The 20,305-nt window shown below is 54.2% G+C and overlaps 2 protein-coding genes across 4 annotated transcripts in view; one reads left to right on the top strand and one right to left on the bottom strand.

The window, feature by feature from the left end:
• Positions 1-16: 16 nt before the first annotated feature.
• COG4 (component of oligomeric golgi complex 4) lies at positions 17-12,395 on the top strand. 2 transcript variants are annotated; one of them, XM_077288936.1, is made up of 19 exons: positions 17-201; positions 2,809-2,891; positions 2,997-3,111; positions 3,729-3,903; positions 6,378-6,571; positions 7,051-7,156; positions 8,422-8,579; positions 8,676-8,734; positions 8,811-8,944; positions 9,924-10,042; positions 10,202-10,368; positions 10,457-10,622; positions 10,689-10,751; positions 11,045-11,161; positions 11,233-11,325; positions 11,400-11,483; positions 11,573-11,674; positions 11,781-11,909; positions 11,988-12,395. In XM_077288936.1, exons 1-19 carry the CDS (start codon positions 82-84, stop codon positions 12,120-12,122), a joined length of 2,319 nt encoding a protein of 772 aa, XP_077145051.1. In that variant the 5' UTR covers positions 17-81; the 3' UTR covers positions 12,123-12,395. The 2 variants fall into 2 exon arrangements, with proteins under 2 accessions (XP_077145051.1, XP_077145050.1); XM_077288935.1 differs by having other exon boundaries at positions 61-190.
• FCSK (fucose kinase) overlaps positions 12,224-20,305 on the bottom strand; it is a 33,426-nt gene continuing 25,344 nt past the window's right edge. For both annotated transcript variants that reach the window (XM_077288933.1, XM_077288934.1), the window contains exons 3-24: positions 19,450-19,601; positions 19,325-19,375; positions 19,127-19,252; positions 18,960-19,032; positions 18,766-18,863; positions 18,494-18,574; positions 18,128-18,247; positions 17,909-18,056; positions 17,660-17,781; positions 17,395-17,496; positions 16,068-16,238; positions 15,916-15,989; positions 15,477-15,847; positions 14,649-14,859; positions 14,330-14,496; positions 14,008-14,235; positions 13,785-13,928; positions 13,464-13,583; positions 13,191-13,378; positions 13,012-13,111; positions 12,710-12,933; positions 12,224-12,578 (exon numbers count right to left, since the gene is read on the bottom strand). In XM_077288933.1, coding sequence (XP_077145048.1) covers positions 12,495-12,578; positions 12,710-12,933; positions 13,012-13,111; positions 13,191-13,378; positions 13,464-13,583; positions 13,785-13,928; positions 14,008-14,235; positions 14,330-14,496; positions 14,649-14,859; positions 15,477-15,847; positions 15,916-15,989; positions 16,068-16,238; positions 17,395-17,496; positions 17,660-17,781; positions 17,909-18,056; positions 18,128-18,247; positions 18,494-18,574; positions 18,766-18,863; positions 18,960-19,032; positions 19,127-19,252; positions 19,325-19,375; positions 19,450-19,601 — 3,155 coding nt within the window. In that variant the 3' untranslated portion in view covers positions 12,224-12,494. The remainder of the gene's footprint in view (positions 12,579-12,709; positions 12,934-13,011; positions 13,112-13,190; positions 13,379-13,463; positions 13,584-13,784; positions 13,929-14,007; positions 14,236-14,329; positions 14,497-14,648; positions 14,860-15,476; positions 15,848-15,915; positions 15,990-16,067; positions 16,239-17,394; positions 17,497-17,659; positions 17,782-17,908; positions 18,057-18,127; positions 18,248-18,493; positions 18,575-18,765; positions 18,864-18,959; positions 19,033-19,126; positions 19,253-19,324; positions 19,376-19,449; positions 19,602-20,305) is intronic.

Here is a 20,305-nt window from a genome sequence, read left to right as displayed (position 1 = left end):
ACGAGGACAGCCCGGCTCTGCAGGACACCGGAAGTGAAGCTCGAGCGAGGGCCCGGGGCCGGAAGTGACGTGTCCTACAACATGGCCGCCTCAGCGAGTTACCAAGGAGACGGGGGATCCGCGCTCAGCATGGACCGAATCCGCTCCCTCACCGACCTGCAGGAGCTGGAGGAGGCGTACACGCGGCTGTGTGCGGAGGAGGTGACGGGAGGAGGGCGAGGGACCCCGAGACGGACAGTGACGGGAGGATCCATAGTGTCAGTGACAGGAGGAGCCTCTATAGTGTCAGTGACAGGAGGAGCCTCTATAGTGTCAGTGACGGGAGGAGCCTCTATAGTGTCAGTGACAGGAGGAGCCTCCATAGTGTCAGTGACAGGAGGAGCTTCTATAGTGTCAGTGACAGGAGGAGCCTCTATAGTGTCAGTGACGGGAGGATCCTCTATAGTGTCAGTGACAGGAGCCTCTATAGTGTCAGTGACAGGAAGAGCCTCTATAGTGTCAGTGACAGGAGGAGCTTCTATAGTGTCAGTGACAGGAGGAGCCTCCATAGTGTCAGTGACGGGAGGAGCCTCTATAGTGTCAGTGACGGGAGGAGCCTCTATAGTGTCAGTGACGGGAGGAGCCTCTATAGTGTCAGTGACAGGAGGAGTCTCTATAGTGTCAGTGACAGGTGGAGCCTCCATAGTGTCAGTGACAGGAGGAGCTTCTATAGTGTCAGTGACAGGAGGAGCCTCTATAGTGTCAGTGACGGGAGGATCCTCTATAGTGTCAGTGACGGGAGGATCCTCTATAGTGTCAGTGATGGGAGGATCCTCTATAGTGTCAGTGACAGGAGGAGCCTCTATAGTGTCAGTGACAGGAAGAGCCTCTATAGTGTCAGTGACAGGAGGAGCTTCTATAGTGTCAGTGACAGGAGGAGCTTCTATAGTCAGTGATGGGAGGAGCCTCTATAGTGTCAGTGACGGGAGGAGCCTTTATAGTGTCAGTGACAGGAGCCGCCATAGTGTCAGTAATGGGAGGAGCCTCTATAGTGTCAGTGACAGGAGGAGCCTCTATAGTGTCAGTGACAGGAGGAGTCTCTATAGTGTTAGTGACAGGTGGAGCCTCCATAGTGACAGGAGGAGCCTCTATAGTGTCAGTGACGGGAGGAGCCTCTGTAGTGTCAGTGACAGGAGCCGCCATAGTGTCAGTGACGGGAGGATCCTCTATAGTGTTAGTGACGGGAGGATCCTCTATAGTGTTAGTGACGGGAGGATCCTCTATAGTGTTAGTGACGGGAGGGACCTCTATAGTGTCAGTGACAGGAGGAGCCTCTATAGTGACAGGAGGAGCCTCCATAGTGTCAGTGATAGAAGGAGCCTCTATAGTGTCAGTGACAGGAGCCTCTATAGTGTCTGTGACAGGAGGAGCCTCTATAGTGTCAGTGACGGGAAGAGCCTCTATAGTGTCAGTGACGGGAGGATCCTCTATAGTTGTTCTGTCTTCATACACGTTGATACGGTGTGTGATCCAACATACAGCATAAACCACTTCTGTCTTCCAAAATAAGCAGACTGTTCTCTGTAGTCTAACTTGTTTATTGGTAACAGGTATTGAAATGCGGTAAAACTATAAGAATACAAATGATTTGGGTAAGTATTGGGCAAATAACAGCACAACTGATACTTATAACTAGCAGGGAAAGCATACAGGATGATGCAACTTCTACATGCAACTACATACAGTAACTGACAGATAATAGATTTCCCAGGTACTAGTTGCTATACAGTAATCACATTCTATAGAACACTATATTGCAGGAACAGGGATAGCAATCTTACCGGATAAACTAACCAGGGTGGCAAGTAAGTGAAGTAGTTCCAACACAGCAGATTAACAGGAGTGTACAGGAAAATACACAGAGAGAAAAATGGGGAATTCCCCTATCCCATGATGCTTTGGTGCAACCAAGAATGCAACACTCTAATGATTACTAAGAAAAACACAGGTAATAAATTTATCCACCACTGGGTGGTGCTATAACACAGCAAAACCAAACTATAGCAGTGAAACTTTAATGCTTGGACGAACCCCTGTCCTTCATTAGGAAGGGCAGAACAATAGTGTCAGTGACGGGAGGAGCCTCCATAGTGGCAGTGACGGGAGGATCCTCTATAGTGTCAGTGACAGGAGAAGCCTCGCCTCTATAGTGTCAGTGACGGGAGGATCCTCTATAGTGTCAGTGACGGGAGGAGCCTCTAATGTCAGTGACAGGAGGAGCCTCTATAGTGTCAGTGACGGGAGGATCCTCTGTAGTGTCAGTGACGGGAGGATCCTCTATAGTGTCAGTGACGGGAGGAGCCTCTAATGTCAGTGACAGGAGGAGCCTCTATAGTGTCAGTGACGGGAGGATCCTCTAGTGTCAGTGACGGGAGGATCCTCTATACTGTCAGTGACGGGAGGATCCTCTATAGTGTCAGTGACGGGAGGATCCTCTATAGTGTCAGTGACAGGAGAAGCCTAGCCTCTATAGTGTCAGTGACGGGAGGATCCTCTATAGTGTCAGTGACGGGAGGAGCCTCTAATGTCAGTGACAGGAGGAGCCTCTATAGTGTCAGTGACGGGAGGAGCCTCTATAGTGTCAGTGACGGGAGGATCCTCTATAGTGTCAGTGACGGGAGGAGTCTCTATACTGTCAGTGACGGGAGGATCCTCTATAGTGTCAGTGACAGGAGGAGCCTCTATAGTGTCAGGGACCCCACAGAGGACTGTTGCCGTATATATCGCCCTGTACAGTAATTCCGGGGATCTGCTGCCTCTCTCTTACAGGTGCAGGTTGAAGCAGAGCTGAAGGTGCTGCTCGGACAGCAGGGGGCAGTAGAGAAAAAGATGCTGTCCTTACAGCGGATGGGGTACGTATACATGGGGGGCAGTCATCCTGCAGACCCTACGCGCTGTCAGTCCGCTCCCCTACAATCCTGCAGTCTACCTCTGACCACCCTCAATCATTCACCCAGGCCGAACCTGCAGCTGATAGACGGAGACGCCCAGCAACTGTCCGGCATGATCATCTTCACCTGCAACCTGGCCGAGAACGTCAGCAGCAAAGTGCGGCAGCTCGACCTAGCCAAGGTAGGCCGCCCCGTGTACGAGAGTATATATATATATATATATATATATATATATATATATATATATATATATATATATATATATATATATATATATATATCTATGTCTGTCTATATATATATATATATATATATATATATATATATATCTATAGATCTCTCTCTCTCTCTCTCTCTCTCTCTCTCTCTCTCTCTCTCTCTCTCTCTCTCTCTCTCTCTCTCTCTCTCTCTCTCTCTTTTTATATATATATATATATATATATATATATACATATATATAACAGCAATGGTCACTACCTGCAGTACGCCACACCTTATCCTACAGTCACCACCAGAGCTGCACTCACTATTCTGTTACACCATTCCTTGTCCTCCAATCACCACCAGAGCTGCAGTCCCTGTTCTGCTGTTACATCGTTTGATATCCTCCAGTATACGGTGGTCTGTTTCCCCCCGATGGTGCTGGGCTCACGTGTCTCTCTAGTGAAGTCCGGATTGCCTGGTTCTTACCCCCGTGTCTGTCGGCCCCTGTGCACAGTACGTGGGGGGCCGATGCAGTGTGCTCAGCGCCATCCTGTGGTGGATGGTGGAGACTGACACCCCGAGTCTTCTCCGCAGTGCCGGCTGTATCAGGCCATTCAGCGAGCGGACGACATCCTGGATCTCAAGTTCTGTATGGACGGCGTTCAGACAGCGCTTAAGAGCGAGGAATACGAGCAGGCAGCTGCGCACATCCACCGCTACCTGTGCCTGGACAAGTCCGTCATCGAGCTGAGCCGCCAGGGGCGAGAAGGTGATGTGTGCACACTCAGCCATGTCCAGACTCACTGACCCCGAGTCCAGCCGCACCCGTCCTTACTGTGGTTTTCTTAAACTCTTTATTAATTGCATAGTAGTACATACAAGCAATGGGGGCGCAGGTAGGAAACGAGGAGCACAGCAGGGGTCTGAGGGGGCTCAGGTAGGAAACGAGGAGCACAGCAGTGGTCTGAGGGGCGCAGGTAGGAAACGAGCACAGCAGTGGTCTGAGGGGCGCAGGTAGGAAACAAGTACAGCAGGGGTCTGAGGGGGCACAGGAGAGGTCTGAGGGGGCGCAGGTAGGAAACGAGCACAGCAGGGGTCTGAGGGGGCTCAGGTAGGAAACTAGGAGCACAGCAGGGGTCTGAGGGGGGCGCAGGTAGGAAATGAGCACAGCAGGGGACTGAGGGGGCGCAGGTAGGAAACAAGTACAGCAGGTGTCTGAGGGGGCACAGGAGGGGTCTGAGGGGGCACAGGTAGGAAACAGCACAGGAGGGGTCTGAGGGGGTGCAAGTAGGAAACGAGCACAGCAGGGGTCCGAGCGGGTGCAGGAAGGAAACCAGGAGCACAGCAGGGGTCTGAGGGGGCGCAGGTAGGAAACGAGGAGCACAGCAACACCTGTTACCCCTCCGATTCCTCCATGTTACTCTGATGATGGCTTTACCACCCTCATTATTTTGTCCAGCAGTCGTGAGGGATTTCCCGGTGGAGCTGAGCGCTTGTTGGGCCCTTTGCCTGCACTCCTCTATTGGGTGAGGTCAGTGGTTCTGGAGGCCAGGGATCCCACACGTGATCTCTGGATCCGTTCTTTGGAGCCACTCCAGGTGATGACCGATGAAGCTGCTGAGAGAAGCTGAGGGGAGCACAACAGGGGGCGCAGGAGGAGTCTGTGGGGGCTCAGGAGGAGTCTGAGGGGGCAGAGAACGAGTCTGAGGGCGCAGTCTGCCTGTTTCTTTTCTCCTTGTTTTGGTTTTGCTGCTCTCTGTCTGAATCTACAATGTGCACATTCCACACCAAAAATAACTATATATATGTGGTCGTGTATCTATACAAATATATAACACCTATAAATATGAAACAGCAACCAAAGATTTTTTGACTAAAATATAAATTTTATTATAAACATAATAATAACAATATTAAAATGAAGGAAAGGACCACCAGGTGGCAATAGAGTGCAGGATATCGTCAAAGAGTATGTATAGTAAATTATATTAGACAATTAATTTCTAGGATAAACAAAAATCATACCATGGACATATAAACCTCACCATAAAAAAATATATTAATTAAAGTTGAGGTATATTTCCTTTCATTTCACTGTTCTCATTTCATATTGTATTACATGTAACAAAATGGAAAATAAAGTGAACGTTGTGCATGTATCCAAATTAATACTACAGGTGTACCAAATAAATTATATTGCACTACGTGTTCATAGTTCAGTATAAAGTGCATATATCGGGTAAGTACCCAGCATAAAGTGAACACTGTGCATATGTAAAAAATATATAAATAAATAATAGGCCCTCAAATAAATATAACAACATCCCATTCACAATGAATATAAAGGAGGGGAACAAATAGATAAATAAGACCTAATAATGATAAGGTGCACCAAACATAATCATATGCAATGTTTCCATGGTCAAACATACCCTGATGATAAACCCGCACGGCCCAATGCGCGTTTCGCTTCAGCTTTGACGAGGGAGACTGAAGGTGAGCCTGTCGCATCGCATTATAAATCCAAAGGGACCAATCAGAAAAAGTGCATCGTGCAAATCGACAAATTGACGGAGAGACTGAATTACCATGCATGGTAACACCGCCGTCATCTACCGGAAACCAGGGACGCGTCTCCATGGAGCGCGTCACATGACCGGAGATGACGACAGTTTAGAGTCACAAAGCCTAGCGCCTGAATCAAAAACACCAATCACGTGATCGAAAATAAGGGGATGGGTCGGAGCCAGGTAAGTATGTGAATATGTGATAAAAATACCACCCCATAAAGGGCAAGTCTATACTGTGAAGTGCACATAGTTAGAGTGAGCAAATAAACACAGTGATATATATGAAAACACCGCCATGTACAAAGCGGAAAAATATATAAGATACACATTATGTATTAATGATTATTAAAAAATAAAAACTATTGCCACCTGGTGGTCCTTTCCTTCATTTTAATATTGTTATTATTATGTTTATAATAAAATTTATATTTTAGTCAAAAAATCTTTGGTTGCTGTTTCATATTTATAGGTGTTATAATGTGCACATTCCAGTAAGAACAAGGAAACCACTGCATGAACTGGGGTGTCCAAACTTTTCTCTGGTAATGTATATACACCCTAAGTAGTATATATATATATATATGAATGTACAGCAGCTCGGCCTCTCTCCACCGTCGCTGTGACTCCAGGAGGCGCCGGCGTCTCGTTCTCATCTTTCCGCACTGTGCTCTAGGCAGCATGATCGACGCCAACCTACAGCTCCTACAGGAGGCAGAGAAGCAGCTGAAGGTTCTGGTCAGCGAGAAGTTTGATTCAGCAACTAAAGCCGGGGACCTTCCCCAGGTGGAAAGATTCTTCAAGATCTTCCCACTGCTGGGGCTGCACGAGGAGGGAATCAGCAAGTTCTCTGCGTACCTGTGTCAGCAGGTGAGAATTTGTCTCCTACCCTAAATCTCTGCTGCATCTCTCTTCAGCCAGCCGCCGCCTCCCCCAGTCCGCTCACCCTGCCGTAGCCTCCCCCGTCTGTTCCCCCTGCCGTCGCCTCCTCCTTCCGTCGCGCCTGCCCAGGCCTCTCCCGTCCGTCGCGCCTGCCCAGGCCTCTCCCGTCCGTCGCGCCTGCCCAGGCCTCTCCCGTCCGTCGCGCCTGCCCAGGCCTCTCCCGTCCGTCGCGCCTGCCCAGGCCTCTCCCGTCCGTCGCGCCTGCCCAGGCCTCTCCCGTCCGTCGCGTCTGCCCAGGCCTCTCCCGTCCGTCGCGCCTGCCCAGGCCTCTCCTGTCTGTCCCGCCTGCCCTCGCCTCACCCATGTTGCCTCTCCTCCCTTCCCTGCTCCTTTCCCTCCCAGTTGCAGCCCCTTCACCTGTCCCCCCCAGCCAGTGTCTCCAGCTGATCTCATCCTCTGCTTTGCAGGTAGCTAAGAAGGCTGAAGAGAACTTGGCGCTGGCTTTGGCCTCGGAGGGCAGTGAGCATCGGGCATCTCTCTTATTTGCAGATACCCTTACCCTGCTGTTTGAAGGTGAGTACAGAGCAGCGCGTCTCTGAGCTGCCCCCACTTGTAGACAACGCGCACACGGTGGCGGTTCTTTCTTCATCTGCACACACGGTGGCGGTTCTTTCTCTGGCTGCGCACACGGTGGCGGTTCTTTCTCCATCTGCGCACACGGTGGCGGTTCTTTCTCCATCTGCGCACACGGTGGCGGTTCTTTCTTTGGCTGCGCACACGGTGGCGGTTCTTTCTTTGGCTGCGCACACGGTAGCGGTTCTTTCTCTGGCTGCGCACACGGTGGCGGTTCTTTCTCCGGCTGTACACACGAGGGCGGTTGTCTCCAGCTGCGCACACTGTGGCGGTTCTTTCTCCGGCTGCACACACGGGGCGGTTCTTTTTCCAGTTGCACACACCGGGCGGTTCTTTCTCCGGCTGCTCACACGGGGGCGGTTCTTTCTCTGGCTGCACACACGGGGCAGTTCTTTCTCCGGCTGCGCACACGGGGGCGGTTCTTTCTCTGGCTGCGCACACGGGGCGGTTCTTTCTCCGGCTGTGCACACAGGGGCGGTTCTTTCTCCGGCTGCGCACACAGGGGCGGTTCTTTCTCCAGCTGCGCACGCGAGGCGGTTCTTTCTCCAGCTGCGCACGCGAGGCGGTTCTTTCTCCAGCTGCGCACGCGAGGCGGTTCTTTCTCCAGCTGCGCACGCGAGGCGGTTCTTTCTCCAGCTGCGCACGCGAGGCGGTTCTTTCTCCGGCTGCGTACACAGGGCTGTTCTTTCTCTGGCTGCACACACAGGGCGGTTCTTTCTCCGGCTGCGCACACGGGGGCGGTTCTTTCTCCGGCTGCGCACACAGGGGCGGTTCTTTCTCCGGCTGCGCACACAGGGGCGGTTCTTTCTCCGGCTGCGCACACAGGGGCGGTTCTTTCTCCGGCTGTGCACACAGGGGCGGTTCTTTCTCCGGCTGTGCACACAGGGGCGGTTCTTTCTCCGGCTGCGCACACAGGGGCGGTTCTTTCTCCAGCTGTGCACGCGAGGCGGTTCTTTCTCCGGCTGCGTACACAGGGCGGTTCTTTCTCTGGCTGCGCACACAGGGTGGTTCTTTCTCCGGCTGCGCACACGGGGGCGGTTCTTTCTCCGGCTGCGTACACAGGGCGGTTCTTTCTCCGGCTGCATCGGGCTCTGGCACAGCTGCTCTGGACTTATTATAATGTTATGGTGATATAGAGGCCAGGCAGGGACGTTCCTGCACAGCTTCGTACTGGCCTGCTGCTCATCAGTACCTCTGTCTTTCAGGTATCGCCCGTATAGTGGAGACTCATCAGCCCATTCTGGAGACGTACTACGGGCCCGGCCGCCTCTACATGCTTATTAAACACCTGCAGGCTGAGTGCGACCGACAGGTGGAGAAAGTGGTGGATAAGTTTGTACAGCAGAGAGACTACCAGAGGAAGGTGAGGTGTGATGGCCGCTGGTGAGGAGGGTCTCGGCTGTGAGGTGATTAGTGGGGGTGATGATGGTGATTCTTGGTGTGACCACTCTTCCTGTAGTTCCAGCGGGTGCAGAGCTGCATCATCCGAGCTTCATCCGCTGACAAGATCGAGCCCCGGTGAGTGTCCGTCAGGTGATGGAGTCTGAGCCTCCAATTCTCAAGAAGTGATTGTAGTGTGTTGTGTAATATACAGGGACCTGGACCCCATCCTGGCTGAGGTGACTCTGATGAGCGCCCGGACAGAGCTCTATCTCCGCTTCATTAAACGCCGCATCACGTCAGACTTTGAGGTTGGAGACTCCGTGGCAGCGGAGGACGTAAAACAAGGTCAATTCACAATTCAGCCCAATGTCTGGGGTGTAACTGTGTAACGTTGTGCTCACATTTGCATCCGGGGTCCCTGTTGGGTTTTCTTACTTTGCAGCATTATATGTGGCACGGATTCTGTAAGTTTCCCATTATTAGTTCTGGGTCCATCATGTGGTGTATCCAGAACCACATTATAACTCCTGCAGTAGATGGAAACCATGACACCAGTGTGAACATAGACAAAGCCTCCAATATCAGGAGATGGAGTGGATGATGCTGAGCTCAGTACCATCATTCCTTTCCACAGTGCTGTCACTCCCGTCTTCAGTGCTGTCACTGTCGACCTCGTCACTCTCGTTTTCGGCTCTGTCACTGTTGACCTCGTCACTCGTCCTCGGTGCTGTCACTGTTGACCTCGTCACTCTCGTCCTCGGTGCTTTCACTGTTGACCTTGTCGCTCCCGGCCTCGACGCCGTCCACCTTTATCTCTCCCAACCTCTGCGCTGTCGATCCTATCCTCGTCACTCCCGGCCTCGGCGCTGTCGCTCCTGTCCTCGTCTCTCCCGGCCTTGGCGCTATCACTCCTGTCCTTGTCTCTCCTGGCCTCGGCGCTGTCGCTCCTATCCTTGTCTCTCCTGGCCTTGGCGCTGTCGCTCCTGTCCTTGTCTCTCCTGGCCTCGGCGCTGTCGCTCCTGTCCTTGTCTCTCCTGGCCTCGTCGCTGTCGCTTCTGTCCTTGTCTCTCCTGGCCTCGGCGCTGTCGCTCCTGTCCTCGTCTCTCCTGGCCTCGGCGCTATCGCTCCTGTCCTCGTCACTCCCAGCCTCGGTGCTGTCACTCCTGTCCTCGTCACTCCCTGCCTTGGCGCTGTCACTCCTGTCCTCGGCGCTGTCGCTCCTGTCCTTGTCACTCCCTGCCTCGGCGCTGTCACTCCTGTCCTTGTCTCTCCTGGCCTCGGCGCTGTCATTCTCAGCCTCACCATTCTGATTCTTTCTTTCCAGAACATCAGCAAAACCTGGACAAGCTGCTGAAGCATTGCCTCCTGAGCCGCTCCATGCAGGAGCTGATCGGATACTACATCACCATGGAGGAATACTACATGAGGGAGTCCGTCAACAAGGTACATGGCGACACCCGGGAGGAATAAGGGGGGCATGCACTATGGATATAGGGGATATTACTGAGGAGTGGACCGGCCTGCTGGGAGCACTGGTGGCACTGGGAATGAGCTGAGGCCTGGTACGATGCTGTTTAAGGTCGTGCTTTACCCTGTGTGTAGGCAGTGGCCATGGACACGTGTGACCGGGGGCAGCTGATATCCAGCATGGTGGACGACGTGTTCTACATAGTGAAGAAATGCATTGGGCGGGCGCTGTCCAGCTCCAGTACTGATTGTCTCTGCGCCATGATTAACCTGTCGACAACCATGATGGAGTCTGACTTCAGGTGAGTGTAGGGACATTAATGCCGTGATCTGATTCGTGCATTGCGGGGTCTGGTCGCCCTCATGTCAGGCATCTGCCATCGATTGCAGGGAGGTCCTGTGTAACAAGCTGCGGATGGGCTTCCCGGCCACCACCTTACAGGACATCCAGCGCGGCGTGACCAGCGCCGTCAGCATCGTGCACAGCAGCCTGCAGCAGGGCAAGTTTGATACCAAGGGCATCGAGACTAACGACGAGGCCAAGATGTCCTTCCTGGTATGATGCTGAGTCTGGGGGATGGGATCAGCCATTGTCACTGCTCAGTCTTGTTGCCTGTTCCAGGTCAGTCTGAACAATGTGGAAGTTTGCAGTGAGAATATTATGACCCTAAAGAAGAATCTGGAGGTAAGAGGACGAGTTTACACTGGGGCCAAGGAGGCTGCGGCTGGGCAGGAAAGACGCCTGTAGCCCTATACCTTCTACAGCTGGCAGCCATGGTCTTTATCCCCCACTCCGGCTCAGGCAGGTGGGCTGCGGGACGCACTGGGCGCTCATCACACACATGCTGTATAGCGGCCGGCCAGCCCGACGTTCTGTGCAGTGATACATGTGACTATATATCAGACCCGTAAGGCTGTAGTGACGTGTGCCCCTCGCTGCGTTCCCGTGTGACCGGTAAATGTTCCGCCATGTTCCAGAATGACTGCAGAAAGCTGTTTAGTCAGGACCTCGGAGGAGACCAAGCGAAGGCAAAGATCGACAGCTGCCTCTCAGATATGGCCTCTGTATCAAACAAATTCCGAGACCTCCTCCAGGTGAGTCCGGGGGTCCTGGCGGACAGGTAACGCCAGGGGGGCAGTGACACTTCTCCATTTCTCCTAAACAGGAAGGTCTGGGGGAGCTGAACACTACGGCCATTAAACCACAAGCAAAGCCGTGGATTAACCTTTTCCTGTCTGTGTCCCACAACATTGAGGAGGTGAGATTGTAGAGACCGGGGGGACGTGAGACTGACCACCGAAGTGAATCATCCCTTACCCTTATGTGTCCCAGGAGGAATTTAATGACTATGAAGCCAACGACCCCTGGGTGCAGCAGTTTATCGTGAACCTGGAGCAGCTGATGGCGGAGTTTAAGGTGGGCGCTCCTCGTGCGGCTGGGCCGGACCCTGCGCCTGTCGGGTGATGGTAGTGCAGGGTTATTGAGCGGTGTGTATCGCCCTGTAGGTCGGCCTCTCGCCCGTCAGCTATGAGAACCTCACCAGTCTGCTCACCAGTCTGATAGCCTTGGAGCTGGAGAAGGTGGTTTTAAAATCCACATTCAGCAGGGTAAGATGGACGCCGTATGCCTGTGCCCCCTATAGACAGACCCATAGTCCTCAACGTTGTCACATGTGGGGGTCCGCTCCGGCTTACTGCTCCTCTCTCCTCACAGCTTGGTGGGCTGCAGTTTGACAAGGAGCTGCGTTCTCTCATCGCTTACCTGACCACGGTTACAACATGGACCATCCGGGATAAATTTGCTCGCTTGTCCCAAATGGCAACGATTCTGAACCTGGAGCGGGTAAGTGGCAATGTGAGGCGGCCTGTGCCAGGCCCATCCGTGCCGTGTCCTGACCGCTCACACTCTCCGTGTTCACAGGTGACGGAAATCTTGGATTACTGGGGTCCGAACTCTGGCCCACTGACGTGGCGCCTCACACCCGCTGAGATCCGCCAGGTGCTGGCCTTACGTATGGACTTCCGCAGTGAAGACATTAAACGCTTGCGGCTATAACGTCGGGCTTGTGTATGGCCGGTGCGGAGCGTCCTCATCCTTCGGGTCAGGCATGGTAGACTGGAGGCTTGTAAATGTCAGGGGGACAGCGCTTTACAGTATATCACAAATTCTGGGACATTTATTGATTAGGTAAGAAAATATAATCTACAGGACAGGTCTAAAAAGAGCTGAGGAGGAATCAGCAGCCCCCACCAGGGCAAAACGGCCCCTCGGCTCCCTGCAGAGAGAGCAGCTTTCACCTTCATTATCTCAATAAATCTCTATAACATCCACGTGACGACTTGTCCCGTCCGTACATGGCGCCATATCGTGCGACTAACGCAGTGATTGCCGCTGGGATCCGCTCCCAGGCTGATGCCCCCGCTGCGCTCACATGCCTTGATCAGACTCCAGCCGGACAGTGACGGTCTCTGTGTCCACTTGTACCCTGTGGACGCTGCATCTCTCCAGGCCCTAGAAAACAGAAGAGGCGACCACAGCTATAAGCAGAGGTCAGGGCTGGATTTAGGGGTGACCCCAGAGGTATCTGCACACTCCAGCAGACGGACCACCTGCTCCCAACCCTGGTGGGGGATGCCTCGTACCTGGGTGCTCTCCAGCAAGTTCTGCAGGAAGTCTCTCTGGTTTGGCTTCTTGGCCAGTACGTAGAGATAGCCGCCTCCACCCGCCCCCGCCAGACTCTGCCCGTGCACATGCGGCTCCAGAGTGTCCATTATCCGCCGTACTGCCAGGGGCTCACAGCCGGGGGCCATGCACTTCTTCTGGCGCCAGTATGTGGAGAGACAGCATCCAAGCAGCTGCAAGTCCCCTGTAGACAGACAGACACCCCCGTGTTATTCTGCAGCCGCTGTCTATAAGCCGTATAATGGTTATCCTCCAGTCTCACCCCTGCGGAAGGACTCTGCACAGAGCTCGGCCGTGGTCACCAGGGCGTCCACGTTCTGCATGATGGCGGGGAGGCGGGCGTACCAGTTGCGGAGCACATCCTGAGGAGGACACAGATCTCACTTCCCACCCATCACCGCTGCCCCCTACAGGCGCGTGGCACAGATACGGGTCACTTACCTGCAGCAGGTTGCGGGCCAGGCGCGTCTTCCCCGTGTACACAAGCAGATGTTGTTGGTTTATCGTCTCCAAAAACCCATCAGGTACCTGAAGCCGCTCGACCTTTACACGAAGAGGAAGTTCTGGAGCTGAGCGGCCGATCTTCACTCCTGGAATCAGTCCTCCAACCTGGTCCTGCCAGCCGCCACCTGATGGCGAGGGCACGAGGAAGGAGACGGCGTTATCCTGCACGAGCCACAAATCCGAGGTACACGTGCACAACAGTGGACATACCTGTGGTGAGCACCTGCTCCAGATGGAGAACAGCATGGAGAAGGGATTCTGCATCCACCGACCGCCCAGAAGCCTCGTACAGCACGGCCATTACTGCCCCGGCCAGGATGCTGCTCGTGCCTGCGAGAGAGGAGGGGTATGAGACCAACACGGACCCTTAAGATGAGCGTTACACTGCGGTGTCCTGTGCACTGCTACAGCTTATGGGGTGGGCTCTGCGGGGGGCTGCACACTGCGAGGGTGCTTTCTCGCGGTGTATCTCATACCTAGATGTCCTAAGACTTGCAGTGAAACACATCATTATGAATAGTTCTCATTTACCCAGACCGGATCCGTGGGGGAGATCAGACCACGTCTGCAGCTCAAACCCGCCACGATAGCGCACAGTGAGTTGTTGAGACAAGGACTTGTCGCCCGTCAGCTGCACCGTCCCCGAGCAGATGAATGCGGCTTTCAGTAATGCTCCTTAGGAGACAGAGACAATATTGCGTCATATGACGGCGAGGGCCGATTTTGGCACAGAAAAGTGTTTGCTCCTGCTCACCTGGCGCCTGCGGCTGGCAGTAATCCTGCAGATCATCGAGGCTCCCACAAGTCAGCTGCAGATGGATTTCTGCTCCTGCAGGGCCGCTCTTACTGTACAGACGCAGCACGGGCTCCGGTATCCGGCGAGCTCGGGCGCCAATTGGCCTCTTACCATCCACCAGCACAGCCACATTGACCACTGCACCACCATGCTCATATGTGATGGGAGGAGTGTCGCTCCAGCCCCCTGCCAACAAGCAGCCGCCACGTCACAAGTGCTATGTACGGAAAAGAGTACGGGGCTGATAGCACCGAGTATGGGGGACACTGCTGTAACTTACCAGACATATCGATGCGCGCCGGACACTCTGCAGTCACCCACCGGCCCTGAGGCGGAAGCTCCTTATCATCAATAGATACAAACATGAAGGAAGACATCACCGCTCTGCGAATTAGGATCTGCTCCGCTCCTTCATAATGTCGGGCAGCGCGGATCAGCATTGCAGGTCTGGAGGGGGAAATCGAGATAGGCAGGAGTGTCAGGGCCGAGCCTCGGAGGCGGGAGCGTCGGGGGCCGAGCCCCGGGGGTCGGGGGCCGAGCCCAAGAACATTTGCTTTCTCCTCACACCACGGTATTGCACATTCATAACAATATGTCACCTGTGCAGCCACCGCTCCCGCTCTTCAGCCAGCAGCTTCACACCTTGCGTCACGTTGCCTTCTTCCAGCAGCCGGTAGGCAGGAGCCCAGGCCTTGTTAGCTGCTGGCCCGCTCCTCAGTCCTCCTTCCCTGCCAGCCATACAGCCCAGGAGGTCGGCCACACATGCGAGAGTCCGGGCCGCAACCCCAGCATCATCAGTCGTGGCAGCCACTGTGCAACAACGAGAAATCTGATTATTCAGGCGGCCCGGCTGGCCTGGCCCGCAGTTTCACCCGGCTGGTCCTTACATGGTATCTGTTACTAGCAACCTCTGACTGCTTGGATGTCATCTGATGAATGTTACGGGTGGAAGTGGTCACCCTCTGCCCATTTTGGAGGAACTGATTCAAATTGACATGAAAACTAACTTTGTGCAACAATTTTGTGACTTATCATTTTTTATTAAAGTTTTTGGTGTAAAAGCTTTAATGAATGATGTCAGGACTCGAACCCCGTGACTCCTGTGCACCAGGCAGAAGCTCTAATACTTGAGCTAATACAGATACCTGTATCTGTGTTGTTCCCGGGCGGTTCGGTTCTGCGCTGGATCTGGTTGAACACCCTATATAAACCTGGCCTGGCACTTCCCTCCTGGCGAGGTTACTGAGCTCCCAGCCGCTCGTCTGGCTGGCTCACCCGCTGCCCTCCATTACCATACCGCCATTCCCAGCCTCTGCTGCCCTTAGTGGTTGCAACTGTAAAACCTCCAATCCAGATGAGATCATAACAAATCTGCTGCACAATGCATTCCCCTCCTCTGTACCGTGGGGCTGGTACAGTGGTCTTACCAGTATCCAGGGTGTCTAGCAGCTGGTGGTGTGTGCCCTCCAGCACTGCCGCACGGATGATGGGCATCACACTCCTCTCCTCCCTGCCACAAAGAATGCTCCGCACCTTGTCCTGGGCCTGGCTAAAGAACAGCTCCCTGCGAGCCTGCAGCGTCCTCTCCTGGTCACGTTGCTGCCGGATCTGCTGCCATGACATGCGCCAGGAGCTACGCCACAGCTGAACTTGACGCTGCGTGTTTTGGTTCTTTGGACTGAGGAACCACAGGACGTCTCCCACCCCCAGGCTGTGAGAGGGGTGAAGGACCGGGAACAGGGGGGCAGATAACACGCTCCGCTCCTGGCTGCACCCATAGCCCCAGAGGTCGTCCGCGCTGCAAGAAACAGCAGATGCTCAGCGTAAAAGACATCACCGAAACTGCCAGCTGCGCCCAACACTCACCAGATCCCCGTGTTCTCAAAGAAGTCCCTCCAGGGCATATTGAGAAACGTGTGCGATCCGCCCTCACCCGGGAGCTGGAGCACACAACATGCACAGGACATCACTAGACAGCGCTTCCTACAACTACCCCCCCCAGCCGGCAAGACACGTACCTGCAGATGGTCATCTGTGCCCAGGAGGCTGTACACAGTCAGTGGCAGTGACTGGACTCGGATAGGATGTGCTTGGAGAATAACGTCCTTCAGGTGATGGCCTTGAAGATCTGACGAAGCCGAGTAGTCAATCCCAGTCAGGAGACACCCGCTGCCCACACACAGCGGACCCTGCCGACAGAAACATTCTCAAACTGAGACACTAGCTGCCCACACACAGCGGACCCTGCGGACAGAAACATTCTCAAACAGACACTCGCTGCCCACACACAGCGGACCCTGCGGACAGAAACATTCTCAATCGGAGACACTCGCTGCCCACACACAGTGGACCCTGAGGACGGAAACATTCTCAATCGGAGACACCAGCTGCCCATACACAGCGGACCCTGCCGACAGAAACATTCTCAAACTGAGACACTCGCTGCCCACACTCAGCAGACCCTGCGGACGGAAACATTCTCAATCGGAGACACCCGCTGCCCACACACAGCGGACCCTGCGGACAGAAGCATTCTCAATCGGAGACACTCGCTGCCCACACACAGCGGACCCTGAGGACGGAAACATTCTCAAACTGAGACACTCGCTGCCCACACTCAGCAGACTCTGCAGACAGAAACATTCTCAAACTGAGACACTCGCTGCCCACACTCAGCAGACAGAAACATTCTCAATCGGAGACACCCACTGCCCACACTCAGCGGACTCTGTGGACGGAAACATTCTCAATCGGAGACACCCGCTGCCCACACTCAGCGGACCCTGAGGACAGAAACATTCTCAATCGGAGACACCCGCTGCCCACACTCAGCGGACCCTGAGGACGGAAACATTCTCAATCGGGTCTGAAGAGAGTGGAGTGAGGAGGTACCAGAGAGTAATATAGTCAAGTCGAGTGCGCGCCACACGAGGATGGGACGAGGGCCAGAGAGTGCGCGCCACACGAGGACTGGATGAGAGGAGAGTGCGCGCCGCACAAGGACGGGACAAGGGGCGGAGAGTGCGTGCCGCACGAGGACGGGAAGAGGGGCGGCGAGTGCGCGCCGCACGAGGACGGGACGAGGGCCGGAGAGTGTGCGCCGCACGAGGACTGGATGAGAGGAGGAGAGTGCGCACCGCACAAGGACGGGACGAGGGCCGGCAAGTGTGCACCGCATGGGGTCTGGAGGACTGGTAAGAGGTGGCATGACCAGAGGAGGGGTGGTGACTACCAGCTACACAAGGACCAGAGGACAGAACAAGAGTAGTTAGTGGCACCGCCATGAGGACTGGAGGATGGTGGTAAGAGTGTGTGGCTTGGATTCGCCACAGTCATGTGGTTTACCTGTAGGTGACAGTTCTGGATCACGCTACGCCAGGACACGGCCACCTCTCCGCGCAGGCAGCTGTTGATCACGCAGCTTCCGTCTTCCACCAGCTCAGGATGCTAGAGACAGACAACACATGTAACACCGCCATACGGCACCACACAACATCGCCAAACGGCACCACACAGTGCCGCCAGATAAGTGCCCCTTCAGGGTTAGAGCTGCAGCTCTGCCATGTATCAGACACAAGCTCCTGCTCCATCTTCTCCCCCGTCATCGTACCGTAATCGAGGAGTGCGCCATCTTGCTGCGGTCGCCCCCCGCTGAGGCCGCTCTGACCAGATTAGCGATGTGATCTCGAGCGCGCAGGGACAGATACTCGTAGCTGCCATCTGGGATGTATACTGCAGACGGAAACAGGCCAGGAAGTCACGTCACCGCCCGATTGGTAAAGAGCGCCTGTGCGACCACTGCTGGTACTGATGTGCAGGGGCAGGTCTGACATCAGACATGTCCGTATCTTCCACCTACCCAGACTCAGCGGGAGGTCGTGCAGCTCCTTCCACAGGACGGAACGAGCGTTTCTTAACTTCTGGCTGATGTGACAGCTGCTGCTCAGGAACGTCTCCTCGCTGACATCGTGACACATGCTCATCAGAATGTCCAGGAACAGAGACACCTAGGAAAGCGTGTGACCATCAGCCGAGAGGGCCGGGGCCTGAGACACAAAATCCAGAGTCCCCCGCTCACCTCCAGTGGCTCCGCGCCAGAGTCCACACCCTGATATGTGCAGCCGTCCAGGGGAGCAGCAGCGAGAGCGCAGAGGAAACGCTCCGCCGTCTCTGTGGACAGGAAGACGATGCCGGAGACCTAGGAAAAAAGACAGTGAATGAGAAGAGAGACGGGGCGGGCCAGAGAGCACAGAAGAGACTGCTGAGAAAGGAGGCTGAAGGAGTAAGGGTATCTGTCACTAAATATCGAGCATTCACAGCAAAAACTAAGACAGAGTGAGAAGGCCAGAGAGACAGGACAGAAGACTAAGGATAGCCGAGACCATGAGATAAGAGGCAACCAATGCCAAAGAGAGTGATGAACAGGAGATGGCGAAGGCGCTACCAGTGGAACGTGCTGACCGTCCAGGAGACAGGCCTGGATCTGCTCGCTGGAGCCGCGGTAAACGATGTCTCTCACAATCCCCTGTAAGAATGAGGCGGACAGTGAGGTGCTAGCCACAGACGGGCCGCCTGGCCACAGACGGGCCGCCTGGCCACAGACGGGCCGCCGGATCACAGACGATCCGCCTGGCCACAGACGGGGCTGCCGGGCCACAGACGAGCCTCCGGGCCACAGATGGGCCACCGGGCCACAGACGGGCCGCCTCCACCTACCTGCTCATCTGCCAGGTACACGCCGTGGTCCTTGGCATATTCTGGGGTTCCCGGCAGCGAGATGACACGAGCCCCCCTAAACTGCATCCAGTTAATTTCTATACACACAAAGAGGTGAGGTAAGAAAGAACGTCAGTAGGAAGGGTGCTGGATGGGGATGGAGGTCTGGGAGCGATGTGGGGGACAGGACTCACGTGGCTTCGACTGAAGGGTCAGGGTCATGTCCGTACTGCAGATCCAGACACCGGGAGGAGAGTTGGGACACAGCTAACGAGGCGGGTGGATGAGAAGTCACACGTTACGGAGAAAGTCACCCTGTGCCCCAGAGCAGACAGGTCAGCAGCCAGACCTCACGCCTCACCTGGTGCCTCAGTGTGCTCAGCAGACTGTCCATGTTACAGGTGACAGCGTCCACTGCCATCTGGGAATCCTCCACAGGAAGAGCCGTGAAACCTCGTCCACAGTCATCAAACAAGAAATCCCGACCCTGAAAGAAATGGACGAGGTATCCTCAGCCCCCGTCCTCAGCTGCACATCCACCCCCAACACCAGCACTCACCGTGTGCAGGATGAGCAGCCGTGCGCCCTGGAGGACATCAGAGGAAACCACCTGCAAGGAGGCGACATCATGAAGACCGCCGACATATCCACAGAGGACGACATCACACAAACACTCCACCTCACCGTGTATCCAGCCCGGGCACTCAGATGCTCTGCAGCCACCAGGAGGGCATTCAGGGTGGCCCCTCCACTTCCCACATGAGCCTGAGGGTCTTCCACAGTCAGAATAAGTGTGTCAGATGGAAGAATCCCCCGACGCTGCCGGATCTCTAGTTCTAGAATATCAGCAATGGATAACAGTCAGGAGTAACAGATGATAATATGTAACAGTGTTATACTCCAGAGCTGCACTCACTATTTTGCTGGTGCAGTCACTGTGTACATACATTACATTACTGATCCTGAGTTACATCCTGTATTATACCCCAGAGCTGCACTCACTATTCTGCTGGTGCTGTCACTGTGTACATGCATTACATTACTGATACTGAGTTACATCCGGTATTGTACTCCAGAGTTGCACTCACTATTCTGCTGGTGCTGTCACTGTGTACATACATTACTGATCCTGAGTTACATCCTGTATTATACCCCAGAGCTGCATTCACTATTCTTCTGGTGCAGTCACTGTGTCCATACATTACATTACTGATCCTGAGTTACATCCTGTATTATACCCCAGAGCTGCACTCACTATTCTGCTGGTGCAGTCACTGTGTACATACATTATATTACTGATCCTGAGTTACATCCTGTATTATACCCCAGAGCTGCACTCACTATTCTGCTGCTGCAGTCACTGTGTACATATATTACTGATCCTGAATTACATCCTGTATTATACTCCAGAGCTGCACTCACTATTCTGCTGGTGCAGTCACTGTGTACATACATTACTGATCCTGAGTTACATCCTGTATTATACCCCAGAGCTGCACTCACTATTCTGCTGGTGCAGTCACTGTGTATATACATTACA

This window comes from Ranitomeya variabilis, chromosome 2 (assembly GCF_051348905.1).
Source record: "Ranitomeya variabilis isolate aRanVar5 chromosome 2, aRanVar5.hap1, whole genome shotgun sequence".
Classification (NCBI taxonomy): Eukaryota; Metazoa; Chordata; class Amphibia; order Anura; family Dendrobatidae; genus Ranitomeya; species Ranitomeya variabilis.
The sequence above is the reverse complement of the archived record's forward strand: the minus strand, read 5'-3'. Positions and strand labels throughout refer to the sequence as shown.